The sequence below is a fragment of the Scyliorhinus canicula genome, chromosome 5, assembly GCF_902713615.1.
Source record: "Scyliorhinus canicula chromosome 5, sScyCan1.1, whole genome shotgun sequence".
In the NCBI taxonomy this organism is placed as follows: Eukaryota; Metazoa; Chordata; class Chondrichthyes; order Carcharhiniformes; family Scyliorhinidae; genus Scyliorhinus; species Scyliorhinus canicula.
In genome coordinates, this window is record NC_052150.1 from 169,742,880 (window position 1) to 169,758,862 (window position 15,983).

The 15,983-nt window shown below is 43.7% G+C and overlaps 1 protein-coding gene across 5 annotated transcripts in view; it reads left to right on the forward strand.

The window, feature by feature from the left end:
* LOC119966423 (voltage-dependent L-type calcium channel subunit beta-2-like) overlaps positions 1-15,983 on the forward strand; it is a 461,782-nt gene that overhangs the window by 183,881 nt on the left and 261,918 nt on the right. The window contains exon 1 of one of the 5 annotated variants that reach the window (XM_038798055.1): positions 2,224-2,465. The exons of 3 other annotated variants lie outside the window; for them this stretch is intronic. In XM_038798055.1, coding sequence (XP_038653983.1) covers positions 2,439-2,465 — 27 coding nt within the window. In that variant the 5' untranslated portion in view covers positions 2,224-2,438. Of the gene's footprint in view, positions 1-2,223; positions 2,466-2,948; positions 3,905-15,983 lie in introns of those variants that run through there. One more of the 5 variants, XM_038798049.1, reaches the window with a different exon arrangement.

Genomic DNA, 15,983 nt, shown 5'->3' on the forward strand with positions numbered 1-15,983 from the left:
ATCGCCTCCCTTCTTCTACCTCAATAATTTCAGCTCTGCTTCAACTTCAGGTCTGCTGCCCAGGTCCTGACTTGCACTGAGCTCCTTTCACCTATCACACCGTGCACTTGTTGATCTGCATTATCTCACAGTCCAGCAATGCTACTGTGAATGTTACTGCATTAAAAGCAATAGATAAATGCCAGTCATTTTTGTTGCCTGGTGCCCATAAGTTGAAGAGGCAGCATGGATATCAAATAGAATGGGAATGGCAGGTACTGGGCCTCCTGGAGTTCTGGCTGAATAGTTTCAGGATTCCTGATGAATGGAAGCAGGTGGTGTGCACAGAGGGAGTTGTAGGAAGAGTAGTGCATCTCTACATTTGTACATCAACCTCAACATGTTTTACTGTTTGTTTTGAACTCCCTTGTCTTTGCTTGGTAGCAGTTTGAAGCTGACCGATGTAATCTAATCGTGATGTCTTATTGGGACTAATACATTGGGTTGCTCCCTAGTTACCGTACAATGCTTTACATACAGTACATTACCTACTCACGTGATAAACAGTTGTATATCAAGTCTTGCACTATTCATTTAGTGGTCACTAGATGATGTTTAATCCAGTATGATTTCCCACTGCTGCCCTCCCACTGGTAGTTTGGAGTTTGGGGTGAGCCAAATGGGCACTGCATGGAATTGGAATATATCTTCGGCTTTGTGAACAGAGAACAAAGAAAAAAGAAAAGCACAGCAGAGGAACAGACCCTTCGACCCTCCAAGCCTGCGCCGACTATGCTGACTGTCTAACCTAAAGCTTTTGACACATGCTATTCCCATGCTATTTATGATTTATCAAGATGCCCCATAAACAGTTTGAAGGATCGGGGTGCCATCCAGCTCTCTCGTGCAGGAAATGTACGGCCTCGGTGGGACCCCCCTCACCAAGGTCCTAAAAAAGAGCAGAGTCCTGTTTAATAGCAGAGTCGTTCTTGGCACTGCAAGCGTCAGGAAACACCCCACTAAATGCATCCAAAATGGGCCTCTTTTTTTCCCATTAAATCGCACCCAATTTTTCCAAGCTGCACTCTCTTTGTACCAATTTATTTTCATGTACAAGGCCAGTAGGATTCAATATTCATAGCAAAACAAACTGAATAGCAGAATGTGAATAAAAACACAGATAGATGTGCTGAATGTCGTGAAGAGGAATTGAATTTATACAATTGTCTTGAAACAGCTAGTGGCCCTGTTCCTAACCTATTGTTTAGTTGTATTAAAGCAAAACTCTGCAGATGTTAAAACCTGAAACAAAAAAGAGAAGTTACTGGAAGAACTCAGCAGGTCTGGCAGCATCTGTGGAGAGAGAAACAGAGTTAACATTTCGAGTCCATATGACTCTTCTTCCTAAACTCTTTTAGTCGTATGTTGTTTTTAAAGGCTTTCGCTTTTTTGGATTCTGGAGTACAGTTCAGGTGAAGTAACTGGAATTCGGGATGAGATGTTTTTCAGCTGGGTCTTCAACCCTTTCCCCTGGGGGTTTGCTGCTGCATTGATCAAATTTATTTAATGTTGTAAAATATCCTAAGGAGCTTCAGAGGAAAATAATAATAAGAAAATTGACATTGCCTCAAAGATGGTGACTAAAATGTTGATCAAAAGAGTTAGGTTTGATGGAGAGTGTTAAAGAAGGATGCAGAGGTGGAGACACAGAGGGAAATTTCAGAGTTTACAATCTAGATAGCTGAAGGCATAGCCTCAGATGGTGGCACGAAGGAAGTGGATGATGCATAACAGGCCCAAATTCAGAAGAAGGTTGCAGAGCTGTCTCTGTGAAGGCAGAGTCAAATGATTTTAACAGGAGAATGAGAATATTAAAATTGATCTGTTGGTGGACAGGAAACTAATACCGGTCAGCGAACACAGGGATGAAGGAATTTGGTGAACTGGAATTTGGTATTTTAATTTGAAGGAATTAAAATATACATCTTATGCATAGTGGCATTGCCTCTCCAGGTGTAATAAAAGAACAATAAAGGTCTTTTTTAAGAAGTCTTCTATGTTCAGCTGCAATAGGGCTGCCTTCTTCACTCTGTGACAGGTATTCCTGCATTCCCAGCTCCTGCATTACCATGAAGCAGCATAGATGATGCAGGTTTCCACCCCCTTATGTAAATGACTCTGTCCCTGGGGTTTAGGATGGGGTAGACTCTGAGCCAAACCTGCAGCTGGAAGTCTTACATTTCCAGTGGTGGCAGGGCTCCAGTAATTTCGAGAGAACAGTGCTTATGACTCAATGACTGAAAAATGCAAATTCATTGCCCTTCTATCATCAATGCTTTCGAATTATTCTTCAACACTGAAATCTGGTGAGAGTTGTCATGGAAACAACTACTCTCTAGTTGTGAATGTATGTTCCAGGCATTTCTCCGCAGACTGAGAGAATCTTTCGAGGCTAAGAAATGGTGCACCGATCAGTCTGGAGCAAGGTGATATTTTATGGTTTTATATGTAAATATATATGTGTTTATAATCTAGCAATCTAAAACAATCAATTTAACATGCTCTGTAGCTTATCATCCCAAAATGATACCTCATCACTTAAAAGTAAGACATTCTGAGCTGATATGCATGTATTCTCCACAGTATGCGCAACATATTCTAGGTTCTGTGGATGAATAGGTATTATAACAACTGCAAATATGGGTAAATAGTTAACGTATTAAACAGTCATACCGAACATAAATAATCCATTTTGGTTTATAAATTGCGTTTGTAATAGTTTTTCCGAAAGCAGTATTTTCTGCAGGAACAATCTGTAACTCAGCAATTATTGTTTATTTAAAATTAATTAATCCGGGCCCTGTAGTGAGGGGAACTAAGAACTTTGCAAATGATACTGACCTGCTTGTTAAGTGAGAAGGCAGAGGCCCTTGTCTATAATCTGCCTTCAGTCAACTCACACTAATCAGTACTGATAGTTGTAAAATTTAGCCTGGATCTACTTAAGTAATCTAGATTGACGTGAGATAGAAAGGGAGGGATGGGAAGGAGCAGCAAGAAAGCAGGAGAGAGAGAGCGGGAAGGACAGGAACGATTGGAATCAATTTTCTAGGTGAATTGTCTCTCCTTTCTTTCCCCTTCAACAATTATTGCTGGTTGTCAGGTTACTTGGCTTTAGCTGTGGGGCCACGTTCACACCAGGTGTACTATGTGACGCATGCAGCTACTAGTGAGTAATGTGAGGTAAAAACCATCTGGATTCAACTGCCTTTTCCCATGCATTATTAAATGAACTGAGAGCAGACAGCTCGTATCAAATGGATCAAGGCACTGAATATTTCTGAAGTTTAGCTTCGCTATGGGATGCAGCAAAGAAAACTGAAGACACCAGCAACAGCCCTTCAAGTCCTTCCCAGTGGCTGTCCTTTTCAGTATTTATTTATATCCTAATGCTTGCGTAAGTCACAGTCTCAAAGTCTTCATTAAAGCTTGTGCGTAATTGGGCACACTGGTGTCCATCTTAACGCCAGCTCCATCTCTGACAAGTCAAAGATATGTGATGTGTCTCATCTCTACTCCATATTTGTGACAATTACCGTGGGTTAGAAGAACCGGCCTTTCTGTGGTGAAGATAATACGATTTATTGCATTGAATGTTCTGTTGACTATATATTTTAAATGGTATTTTGGGAACAGCCACTGTATTTTAACGGCAATTCTAAAAGTGGACATGGCTCGACGTGTTGCGATCTATTTTAACTACCACTGTACCTCCATTAACCAAACCAGGGAACTATATAGATTTGGGTGACTGGAACAGTTGGACATCTCCATCAAGCTTTCCATGCTGGTGGGGCTGTTGTTGGTCATCCCGACTCTGCATGTTGCCATGCTTAAAACACCTAAAGTCAAAAATGTCTCCTGGGTAAGTGTTTTTTGATCAAAATAGTGGCTGAAGAGTGTGAATTTTCCAATATAGGAATTATATTAATTTATTTTGGTGTTGCATTGCTTGCTTTCTGATATTTTGTTGATGCAATCAAATAATAGCTAATAATTTAAAGCTGTTACTTTTGATATTTTTCAACTACCATGCAGCAAACCTCATTTCCCCTGTGGATAAAGCAGTTTATTAATGCACAGCAATAAATGGAGAATCCTATCGCTAAAGTCATGTTGTACAGGCAAACATGAGTAAAATTTTAACTGCCTCAATAGTCAATTTAATTATCATATCGTGTTAGTCTTTTTTCCAAAAATGCCAAAATATCTGCAAGAGCAGTAGTCGATGTTGACCTAAAAGCTGATTAATTCTTCTGCCTTTTTTTCAACTGCTTAATTAAAGGCAATTAGTGCAGTTGTATCTGTTACACACTTTTTACTTACCAAGCTAAAAGGAAATTGTTCCCCTTTAGGACACTATGGATTAATCTTAAATGTACACAATATTTTCGGAGCTTTTATTATAGAGAGACTGGTGAAAGGCAGGAGATAGCGATCAATATTGTCTACCAGGATCGATTCCCAAAACGTGGAAGAAAGGTGAACGCTTTGGTAAGAGATCCACTGTAGCAAACAAAATTGCACAAAAAAACAGATGGATAGATCATAAATCAGAAAGGAGTTCAGATTAAACAAGCTACATATACCCTCTCCATCCTTTCATTATTATTTGATATATCTTGATACATTGCCATTTAGGAAATGAAACATCAGGTTTATTTTGAACCTTTTGTTTTTACATCTGTGAATGTGCAGTTCCAATCAACTATAAATGAAGCCTGTCTCTGTAATAGGGTCTAAAGCAGGAAGAACAGATGCCAGTCCTAGTTAGAGATTAGTTCTTCTAATGGAAAGTGCTCCACAGCCTAAATCCAAGTTGATTTGGGCATACTTTGCGAGCCTCCTATTATGTGCTGTATGTAATAATTCTGTGATCCCGCTGTAACAACTTCTGAGATGTTAGGGTGACCTATTTTGCCTTTCAAATGATGTCAGTTTTATTATTGATGAGCAACAACATGTTAACTGTCTATTACGTAGTTTGGAGGTTATATATTGCCTCATTTGTGAAATCTCTCTGGCTGTTATGATGACCACCAGATGGTAAAGGACAGTGCCGCTCTCCAAGAGCAATTTGAAAGTAGGTTGAGCAAGATTATATGTTGCTTACAAATTTAGGTTATTGTTTGTAACTTTTATCCAAAAAAAAAGGCAGTTGATGATGTAGCAAACAAAACCACTGTAACACTTCTCTGTTCATCAAATATTTACACTTACGTTGCTAGCCTTATAAATTAATCAGCACCAAAGGTTACAATAATTGCTAGTACATGTCTCCTCTCTTTTGAGACTAGTAGATTTTCAAACTTTGCGATGACGTGGGGATCTTTTTTCCTCTGTCCCAAATGCCACTGAATTAGCAACAAAAGGTGTACGTTTTTTTTTCCGGAGCTCCATTTGCTGCAGAAATAGCTTGAATGCCAGAGATGATTGCAAGATGCTGTTTCACAGAGTAATGGGAATACCGGTTTTCATTTTCATTTTCCATCTGTGCTGAGAGCCCTATCTCAGCAGCCTGTCATACGGAGAGGCCCAGGGGAAAGATGGCAGGAGCTTCCCATAAAGGCATCAGAGTGAGTATCTCTACCAGCTGCTTTCATATCGCCACTTTAGAGGTTGCTTTCAGCGTAATGATGGTGAAGGACCAGCAACAGATCATCGGTTTGTCCTTTTGGCAAGGAATGTTGCATAGTGAAGGAAGTACAGGAAAGTGTAGACCGAGGAGATCTATATGAAGGAAAGTTGTGCTGAAATACAAGTTGAATAACACAATGATATTTAGCCATTAAGGGGCTGTAGTTCACTTCAATGGAATCTCAATTGGATTTGAAGCAGAACATTTTGGTTGATGTAAAAAAAATGAAAGAATGAAAATTGCTTATTGTCACGAGTAGGCTTCAATGAAGTTACTGTGAAAAGCCCCTAGTCGCCACATTCCAGCGCCTGTTCGGGGAGGCTGTTACGGGAATTGTAGACAGAATTTGACCAGTAGACCCCAAATTTCAGATATATTTCAGGTTACTTCTTATTGTTTCATCAATAGCCCCATTTTTAAAATGTGAATGGTCTGACCAAAATTTTGTCGGGTCAGAAATGCATTGAAAAAAGGTGTGAATAATACTTGTGAATTACTCACCCTCTTACCACATGAGAAGAAGCAGGTGCAAAATATTGCCAGATGCATGGGTAAAAGTGGCCACTGCTTCACACTTGTGGATTTTTAATCCTCTTCAACTGTGATCCATTCTTGCAGAATTTACAGTGGAATGACTCTGTGAAACCCTTTTACAAGCTGTCAGCGATACGTTTTTGTTTAGAAGCGTTATCACAAATCAAGTCGTCCTCACCTATTCTTCCTGTGCTTCAAGCTAACAATACAAGCAGGAAGTTGCAACCCAGAGTGGAAAATGGGAATTTTATGCTGACTTATTTTTTGTAATGTCTAATCTTCATTAGTTCAAAGTATAGAAATTGCAAATGAGCTGATATCTCTGTTTTACTGTGCTGGCTGACTTCAGATTGTCTTTTATCTTGTTTATGTCTTTCCTTACAATAGTTACTGCAGAAAACAAGGAAATGCTTAGTATATGTTTACATTTGCTGCTATAATTATGTAATCTAAAATATTAACACAAAGAATAAATTACACTTTCACTACTTGGAAGACACGCTTGTATCTTTGCATCATTTGAAAGAAAAATAACTGAGATACCTAATTCAGAAAATGTTTGAGGAGGCAGGAACCAGATGGCTAGGCAATTAAACTCACAGAGGTTACTTACTTGCCTGGGAGCTGCCCAGAGCTGACCATTTAAGATATTAACCCACTTAACTGAACAGGTGGGAAAGACAGTTGGCCCAAGGTGACCCATTCCATCCCAGCAAACAACTTCAGAAAAGCGTCCACAATGTAGCTTATTGCTCCATTTCGATCTGCAGTTTTCCTCAGTGACATCCAGGGTTTATTACCTATAATCATTGTTGCATTAAAGGGAATGCCCAATATAATGTTTACTCCTAATTGTATCAGGCTGTTTTCAGAATATTTTTGTTTAAACCATATATATGCTGATCCTGTTGGCAGTATTGTGTCATGTGAGAGTACCTTTAAGAAATGCATGTTTTTATAGACTAACTGTAGTGGGTGTACCTTTATGAAATGGGTGTTTATTACTGCAGTGATGTCAGAGAGTGTGTGGAGCTGGGCTGTCTGTCTGCTTTACTTTCATTTTTGAGCAGGCTGCTATAGAGTGAGTTTTTAGTTTCGTTTTCAGAGAGAAGAGCTGCAGTGAAAGCCAGCAGATGTGCATGGACCTCTCTACAAGCTAAAGAGTGTTCATTCGGGTGATTTCAAAGGGATAACTGCTCTCATTAGAGAATTTAAACCTGATCTATGTGTTAAAAGCATTTTTTGTCTTCTGGCTGTTGTTTGGGAATTTATTAAGGATTGCTTAATGTTGTATTCTTTGGGGGTTGTATTTGAATTGATGGTTACTAAAATGTACACTGTATATTTTTTAAAAGGTTAACTTGAGTTCATAGAATAAACATTGTTTTGCTTCAACAAATGCTGTTAGATGTCTGCTGCACCACACCTGTAGAGTGGGCCATGTGCTCCCCATACCACAATCTATTAAAAGGTGAACTCCATGATACACTTTGGGGTTCTCTAAACTCTGGCCCATAACAATTGATTCAGAAAATTTATGGAGACCAACAGCGCAAGCCATTTACTATATCCAGTTGATCCTGACATACCCTTAACATTGCTGGCTTATGCTTATCAATGATTTCAGCTCCCTCATATTGTCAATGTCAAGAACTTGCTTTCAGCATTCCTCAGTGTCAAAATCCTGGGAAATCCCTATGTTGGGTTTTTAGAGCTAATGAACGAGGGCTAACATCCTCTGACTGACCGAGTGGACACGTTAATTTCAGTGGTATACTGAACGATTTGCTTTGATTTAATCCTGCACAAAAGCAGCTGAGAGGTGATTTGATGTGAAACTGTGATTTGGGTCTTCGTTGGACAAATGGTTAAAAAGTAAACTTCAGCAGAAATCTAGTAGAACATGAAAACAGGTGGCATGAGAATTAAAAGATAGCAGCTTAGCAGAATTCCAGTCCGGAGCGCAAAAACAAGATGCCCTGGTCACAGTGCAAAGGTCACCATGGTTTCCTTGCTTTAGTTAAGCCTGGCATAAGAATGCTTATGAGCTGAAAGGAGTTGGAAATGGAAAGTCAGAGATCTTGAGACACTACCTGGCTTGGTGGGCAAATGGGTATATGACATGTTTTATATGTTGAAGCTGTTCAGATAATAGCAAGGCAATGATTGGGTTAAATTGGTTTACATGGGCTTTGCTGTTCAAAGTAAATACAAGAAAGGTTTCCCCAAGCATGGCGATTGGAGGGGTATTACAGTTCACATTGACTGATGTTACTGTATCTGACACATTGCAAGGAAGGAGTTAATTGTGCTTTTACCCAAGTAATGGTAATGCTGTTATACTTTAATGCCACTACTCGGAAGTTAGCATGTGTCAAGACTTGCTTATGCTAAATAAAAATAACTGCTGTCACCAGTAGGATATAACTTTGAATCATTTCATAACTTTTAAGGATTAAGGGGTTAAAAGGTTAACTGACTCCATTGCGCTGAATTCCAATTGCGCTGAATTCGAATAGCTGTGAAATTGAAAAATTGAAAAATGTTAGAGAATTCTTTGTAGATATAGGGCAAAATTCTCCGACCCCCCCACAGGGTCGGAGAATCGCCCGGGGCCGCCGAAACCCCCCCCCCCCCCCCCCCCCGCCCCCACCGTGGCAGAAATTCTCCGCCACCCGGGAATTGGCGAGGGCGGGAAACACCACCAGCCAATCGGCGAGCCCCCTGCGGCGATTCTCTGGCCCACAATGGGCCGAAGTCCCGCCGCTGGGAGGCCTCTCCCGCCGCCTTGGTTTGAACCACCTCTGGTGGCAGCGGGATCGCCGGCGCGAGCGGGCCCCCGGGGTCCTGGGGGGGTGCGGAGTGATCGGACCCCGGGGGGTGCCCCCATGGTGGCCAGGCCCGCGTTCGGGGCCCACCGATCGGCTGGTGGGCCAGTGCCGTGGGGGCACTCTTTTTCGTCCGCCGCCGCCACGGCCTCCACCATGGCGGAGGCGGAAGAGAATCCCCCAGCGTGCATGCGCCGGTGGTGACGTCAGTGGCAGCTGATGCACCGGCGCATGTGCGAACCGGCAAAGGCCTTTCAGCCAACCCTGGCGCCGGGCGTCAAAGGCCGCTGGAGCCGGTTTGGGCGCCAGTCGGTGTGGAGCCAACCGCTCCGGCGCGGGCCTAGCCCCTCAATGTGAGGGCTTGGCCCCTAAAGGTGCAGAGAATTACGCACCTTTGGGGAGGCCCGACGCCGGAGTGGTTAGCGCCACACCGCTACGCCGGGACCCCCCGCCCCGCCGGGTAGGGGAGAATCCCGCCCCTGGTGTGCAAATTTGATAAATTGACTACTCCTTTAAATGGCCATGTGAGCTTCTGCTCAGTCTGCAGCCCATGCTAACAGCAGGGGTTCCAATAGAAGTGGTTCAAGATAAATTGGCCAATGGCGGCCAGAGACATGTGTTTCTCAAGGAGCGCGGGTACCATGTTAAAGAAGGCATACCCACATGAAGAAGTATTGAGAGAAACACAGGTAAGTGTGCAGTCAACATTGCTTCCTTGATTACCATAGTTTGATTTGCGTTTTGTTTTTACAAGTTTATACAGAGTAATTTCAAAACTTCCACTTAGTATTCACTTAGGTTTTAAAACTCAATTGACACTTATACAGTTTTGTTCCACCCCATTATTCTCATTTTCTCACCTAAAGATGCTGGTTCTTACTGAGCTCTGATGCCATGTGTTCTAGTGGTCCTTCATTATCTTTTCTGAGCAGTCACTCTTCATATGTTCAAGCTTAGAGTGTACAGTCGTTTTAGTGCAATGTCTTTGTTGAACTATCATGGTTGCCCCCAGACATTCCCTCATGGCAGATGCCACATGATTATGGCAAGCCAGGTAGGACATGTAGTAATGATTGCATTTCAAACTCCAGACATCCTTTTCGTAATGACCAACAGACAATTTTACATGCACTATACTGTGTGTCGGTGAGTTACCCACTAGACCACAACTGTTCTTGTGTATTAGCAAACTTTTTTCTTATTATTATTTATTCTCTCCAAATGAATTGAATACGTGGGTGTTAAATCAAGCAGTTCGCTTCGTGGTTCGCAGAAACATTGCCACTAGCTGTTCTTCTGGATGATGGTCTGTCGGTGTTATTGCCATGTCACTTGTTGTTCTGTACTCTAGCGAGTTGATGAGATTCCTTTTCCAAGATCATCCACCAGTAGTGGCTTCTATAGTTGTTCATATATTCTGACGGTTACATATTTGGTCATTCAGTGCCCGAACAGGGAATGCATGGCCGAGGCCGCACATAGCCAAATCTTTTACAATGGGGAGCTCCGCTCTCCGGAATCCCCCATTGTAGCGAACCAAGGCCCACAAAAAAAATTGCCGCTTTATCCCCCCACCCCCCCAGCCAGAATGCAATATGGTAGATCCCACAGCAACCCCAGCCAGATCGCGCACACACAGAAAATGCCAGCTTGGCACCATGGCAGTGCCCCTGCCAGTGCCACCTGGGCAGTGCCAGGCTGGCATCCTGGTGGCACTATCATGGTGCCAAGCTGGCACTGCCAGTCTACCCAGGTGGCACCAGCAGCAGGGCACCACCCTACCCAAAGGGCTTGCAGCTGGGGCCTCTGATCCAGTTGGAGACCCTCACGAGTGCTGTTCCATCTGGTCTCCGTTTGTGGGCACCAGTACCAAATACCGCTTGCCCGAGGTCCCCGAGGTGAAGGGATTGAATCCCAAAGACTGGAGTCCTTGGAAATCTGCACATTAGAGTAAGGCTTAGGGCTTCGCTCTCTTACGTAGATTTGCCAAAAACTGATTCCGCCCATTTTTGGCGGGAGTCACCTTGCGAGATTGCGTTAAATCTCACAAGGAAATGCGAGCCAGGTAGATCCTGGGAGCGGGGTCTTCCGCTTTCACCGGCCACACTGTGCCACTGTGAGCTGCTGTTCAGGTGCAGCATGGCCAGAGGATCGCGCCCTATATCTCTTGCTAGTCTACTCTCATATATTTTTGTTTATTATTAATTTCTTGGCCCTCCTTTGCTGAATTCTAAAATACTCTTAATCCTCAGGCTGTTGGTAACATTGTAAGCTGCTTCCTTTGAGCTAACACCATCTTTAAATCCTATTGTTAGCCACCGTTTCACAGCTTGTTCTGAGTTTTTTTGTACTTTAAAGAATCTATGTTTTTTTTAAATAAATTTAGAATACCCATTTATTTTTTCCAATTAAGGGGCAATTTAGAGTGGCCAATCTACTTATCCTGCACGTCTTTGGGTTGTGGGGGTGAAACCCACGCAGACACGGGGAGAATTTTTTTTTTTTTTTTTAAATTTAGAGTGCCCAATTTTTCCAATTAAGGGGCAATTTAGCGTGGCCAATCCACCTACCCTGCACATCTTTTTGGGTTGTGGGGGTGAAACCCACGCAAACACGGGGAGAATGTGCAAACTCCACACGGACAGTGACCCAGGGCCGGGATTCGAACCCGGGTCCTCAGCGCCGTAGGCAGCAATGCTAACCACTGTGCCAGACACGGGGAGAATGTGCAAATTCCACACGGACAGTGACCCAGGGCCGGGATTCGAACCCGGGTCCTCAGCGCCATAGGCAGCAATGCTAACCACTGTGCCACCATGCTGCCCTAAAGAATCTATGTTTCCTTTAAACAATATATAAATTATTTAAATGCCAGCCATTGCTTGTCTTTCTTTGATATAGTTACAATCTATATCCAGATCGCCCACACACAGAAAATGCCAGCTTGGCACCATGGCAGTGCCCCTGCCAGTGCCACCTGGGTAGAAAGGCGTTTCTGTGGTCGAAAACGAGACTCCCGAATAGTATGTTGCCTCCCAGGTGCACGAGTCAGGCATGTCTCAGATCGGCTGTAGAACATTCTGAAAGGGGAGGGTGAACAGCCAGTTGTCTTGGTGCATATAGGCACCAATGATATAGCTAAAATACGGGATCAGGTCCTACAAGCAGACTTTAGGGAGTTAGGATCCAAGTTAAAAAGTCGGACCTCAGAGGTAGTAATCTCAGGATTGCTACCAGTGCCATGTGGTAGTCAGAGTAAAAATGAAAGAATAGGCAGGATGAATGCATGGCTTGAGAGGTGGTGCAGGAAGGAGGGGTTCAGATTTTTGGGACATTGGGACCGGTTCTGGGGGATGTGGAACTACTACAAATTGGACGGTCTACACCTGGGCCGGACTGGAACCAATGTCCTTGGGGGTGCTTTTGCTAACGCTGTTGGTGAGGGTTTAAACTAATGTGGGAGGGGGATGGGAACCAAATGAGAAGGTTAGTGGACAGTAAGGAGGTAGTAACTAAAGCCTGGAAGGAACTAGATCATGAAGTCAGCGTGACTATGGGGCAGAGTAGGCAGAGAGCAGATGATGAATGCAAAGGGGCTGGCAGTCTGAGGTGCATTTGTTTTAATGCAAGAAGTGTAGTAGGTAAGGCAGATGAACTTAGGGCTTGGATTAGTACCTGGGAGTATGATGTTATTGGTATTACTGAGACTTGGTTGAGGGAAGGGCATGATTGGCAACTAAATATCCCAGGATATCGATGCTTCAGGTGGGATAGAGAGGGAGGTAAAAGGGGCGGCGGAGTTGCATTACTGGTCAGAGAGGATATCACAGCTGCGCTGAAGGAGGGCACTATGGAGAACTCGAGCAGTGAGGCGATATGGGCTGAGCTCAGAAATAGGAAGGGTGCGGTAACAATGTTGGGGCTGTCCTATAGACCTCCAACAGCGAGCATGAGTAGAGGTATAAATATGTAAACAGATTATGGAAATATGTAGGAGCAACAGGGTGGTAGTGATAGGAGTGCTTAATGTTCCCAACATTGACTGGGATACACTTAGTGTCAGAGGGCTAGATGGAGCAGAATTTGTAAGGAGCATTCAGGAGGGTTTTCTAGAGCAGTCTGTAAATAATTCAACTCGGGAAGGGGTCATACTGGGCCTGGTGTTGGGGACTGAGCCCGGCCAGGTGGTTGAAGTTTCGGTCGGGGATTACTTTGGGAATAGTGATCACAATTCTGTAAGTTTTAAAATACTCATGGACAAAGACGAGAGTAGTCCTAATGGAAGAGTGCTAAATTGGGGGAAGGCCGACTATACCAAAATTCGGCAGGAGCTGGGGAATGTGGATTGGGAGCAGCTGTTTGAAGGTAAATCCACATATGATATGTGGGAGGTTTTTAAAGAGAGGTTGATTAGAGTGCAGGACAGACATGTCCCTGTGAAAATGAGGGATAGCAATGGCAAGATTAGGGAACCATGGATGACAGGTGAAATTGTGAGACTAGCTAAGAGGAAAAAGGAAGCATACATAAGGTCTAGGTGACTGAAGACAGACGAAGCTTTGGAAGAATATCGGGAATGTAGGACAAATCTGAAACGAGGAATCAAGAGGGCTAAAAGGGGTCATGAAATATCTTTAGCAAACAGAGTTAAGGAAAATCCTAAAGACTTTTATTCATATATAAGCAGCAAGAGGGTAACTAGAGAAAGGGTTGTCCCACTCAAGGACAAAGGAGGAAAGTTATGCGTAGAGTCAGAGAAAATGGGTGAGATTCTTAACGAGTACTTTGCATCAGTATTTACCAAGGAGAGGGACATGACGGATGTTGAGGTTAGGGATAGATGTTTGATTACTCTAGGTCAAGTCGGCATAAGGAGGGAGGATGTGTTGGGTATTCTAAAAGGCATTAAGGTGGGCAAGTCCCCAAGTCGGATGGGATCTATCCCAGGTTACTGAGGGAAGTGAGAGAGGAAATAGCTGGGCCTTAACAGATATCTTTGCAGCATCTTTGAACATGGGTGAGGTACCGGAGGACTGGAGAATTGCTAATGTTGCCCCCTTTTTTAAGAAGAGTAGCAGGGATAATTCAGACAATTATAGACCGGTGAGCCTGACATCAGTGGTAGGGAAGCTGCTGGAGAAGATACTGAGGGATAGGATCTATTCCTATTTGGAAGAAAATGGGCTTATCAGTGATAGGCAACATGGTTTTGTGCAGGGAAGGTCATGTCTTACCAACTTAATAGAATTCTTTGAGGAAGTGACAAAGTTTAAAAAAAATAAATTTAGAGTACCCAATTCATTTTTTCCAATTAAGGGACAATTTAGTGTGGCCAATCCACCTACTCTGCACATCTTTGGGTTGGGGGGCGAAACCCACGCAAACACGGGGAGAGTGTGCAAACTCCACATGGACAGTGCCCCAGAGCCGGGATCGAATCTGGGACCTCGGCGCCATAAGTCTGCAGGGCTAACCCACTGCGCCACCGTGCTGCCTGAGGAAGTGACAAAGTTGATTGATGAGGGAAGGGCTGTAGATGTCATATACATGGACTTCAGTAAGGCATTTGATAAGGTTCCCCATGGTAGGCTGATGGAGAAAGTAAAGTTTCATTGGGTCCAGGGTGTACTAGCTGATGTACCATCAATTGGACACGAGTCGAGATGAAGATCCAAACATTAGGCTTTAATCGACTAGTTGTGTGCCCGGCAGTCGATTTATAGAGAAAGGCCGACTGCCGGGTCCTACGGGTTCTTATACCCCGCCTCGTAGGCGGGACTACTTGCCTCCCGACCAATCGGTGAGCAGTCACATGACTAGTCTCAACCAACCAGCCGAGAGGCACATGACCAGCCTGAGCCAATGAGCAGCGAGTGTTCTGCACCAATGGCAGATAGGTACCGTAAACCTCCTAGTCATATCACCACACTAGCTAGATGGATAAAGAACTGACTGGGCAACAGGAGACAGTAGTGGAAGGGAGTTTCTCAAAATGGAGAAGTGACCAGTGGTGTTCCACAGGGATCCGTGCTGGGACCATTGTTGTTTGTGATATACATAAATGATCTGGAGGAAGGTATAGGTGGTCTGATTAGCAAGTTTGCAGATGACACTAAGATTGGTGGAGTAGCAGATAGTGAAGGAGACTGTCAGAGAATACAGCAGAATATAGATAGATTGGAGAGGTGGGCAGAGAAATGGCAGATGGAGTTCAATCCGGGCAAATGCGAGGTGATGCATTTTGGAAGATCCAATTCAAGAGCGAACTATACGGTAAATGGAAAAGCCATGGAGAAAATTGATGTACAGAGAGATCTGGGTGTTCAGATCCATTGTATCCTGAAGGTGGCAACGCAGGTCGATAGAGTGGCCAAGAAGGCATACAGCATGCTTGCCTTCATCGGATGGGGTATTGAGTACAAGAGTTGGCAGGTCATGTTACAGTTGTATAGGACTTTGGTTAGGCCACATTTGGAATACTGCGTGCAGTTCTGGTCACCACGTTACCAAAAGGATGTGAATGCTTTTGAGAGGGTGCAGAGGAGGTTCACCAGGATGTTGCCTGGTATGGAGGGTGCTAGCTATGAAGAAAGGTTGAGTAGATTAGGATTATTTTCATAGAAAGATGGAGGTTGAGGGGGGGCCTCATTGAGGTCTACAAAATCATGAGAGGTACAGACAGGGTGGCTAGCAAGAAGCTTTTTCCCAGAGTGAGGGACTCGATTACTAGGGGTCACGAGTTCAAGGTAAGAGGGGAAAAGTTTAAGGGAGATATGCGTGGAACGTTCTTTACGCAGAGGGTGGTGGGTGCCTGGAATGCACTGCCGGCAGAGGTGGTAGAGGCGGGCACGATAGCATCTTTTAAGATGTATCTAGACATATACATGAATAGGCAGGGAGCAGAGGGGTACAGATCCTTAGAAAATAGGCGACAGTTTTAGATC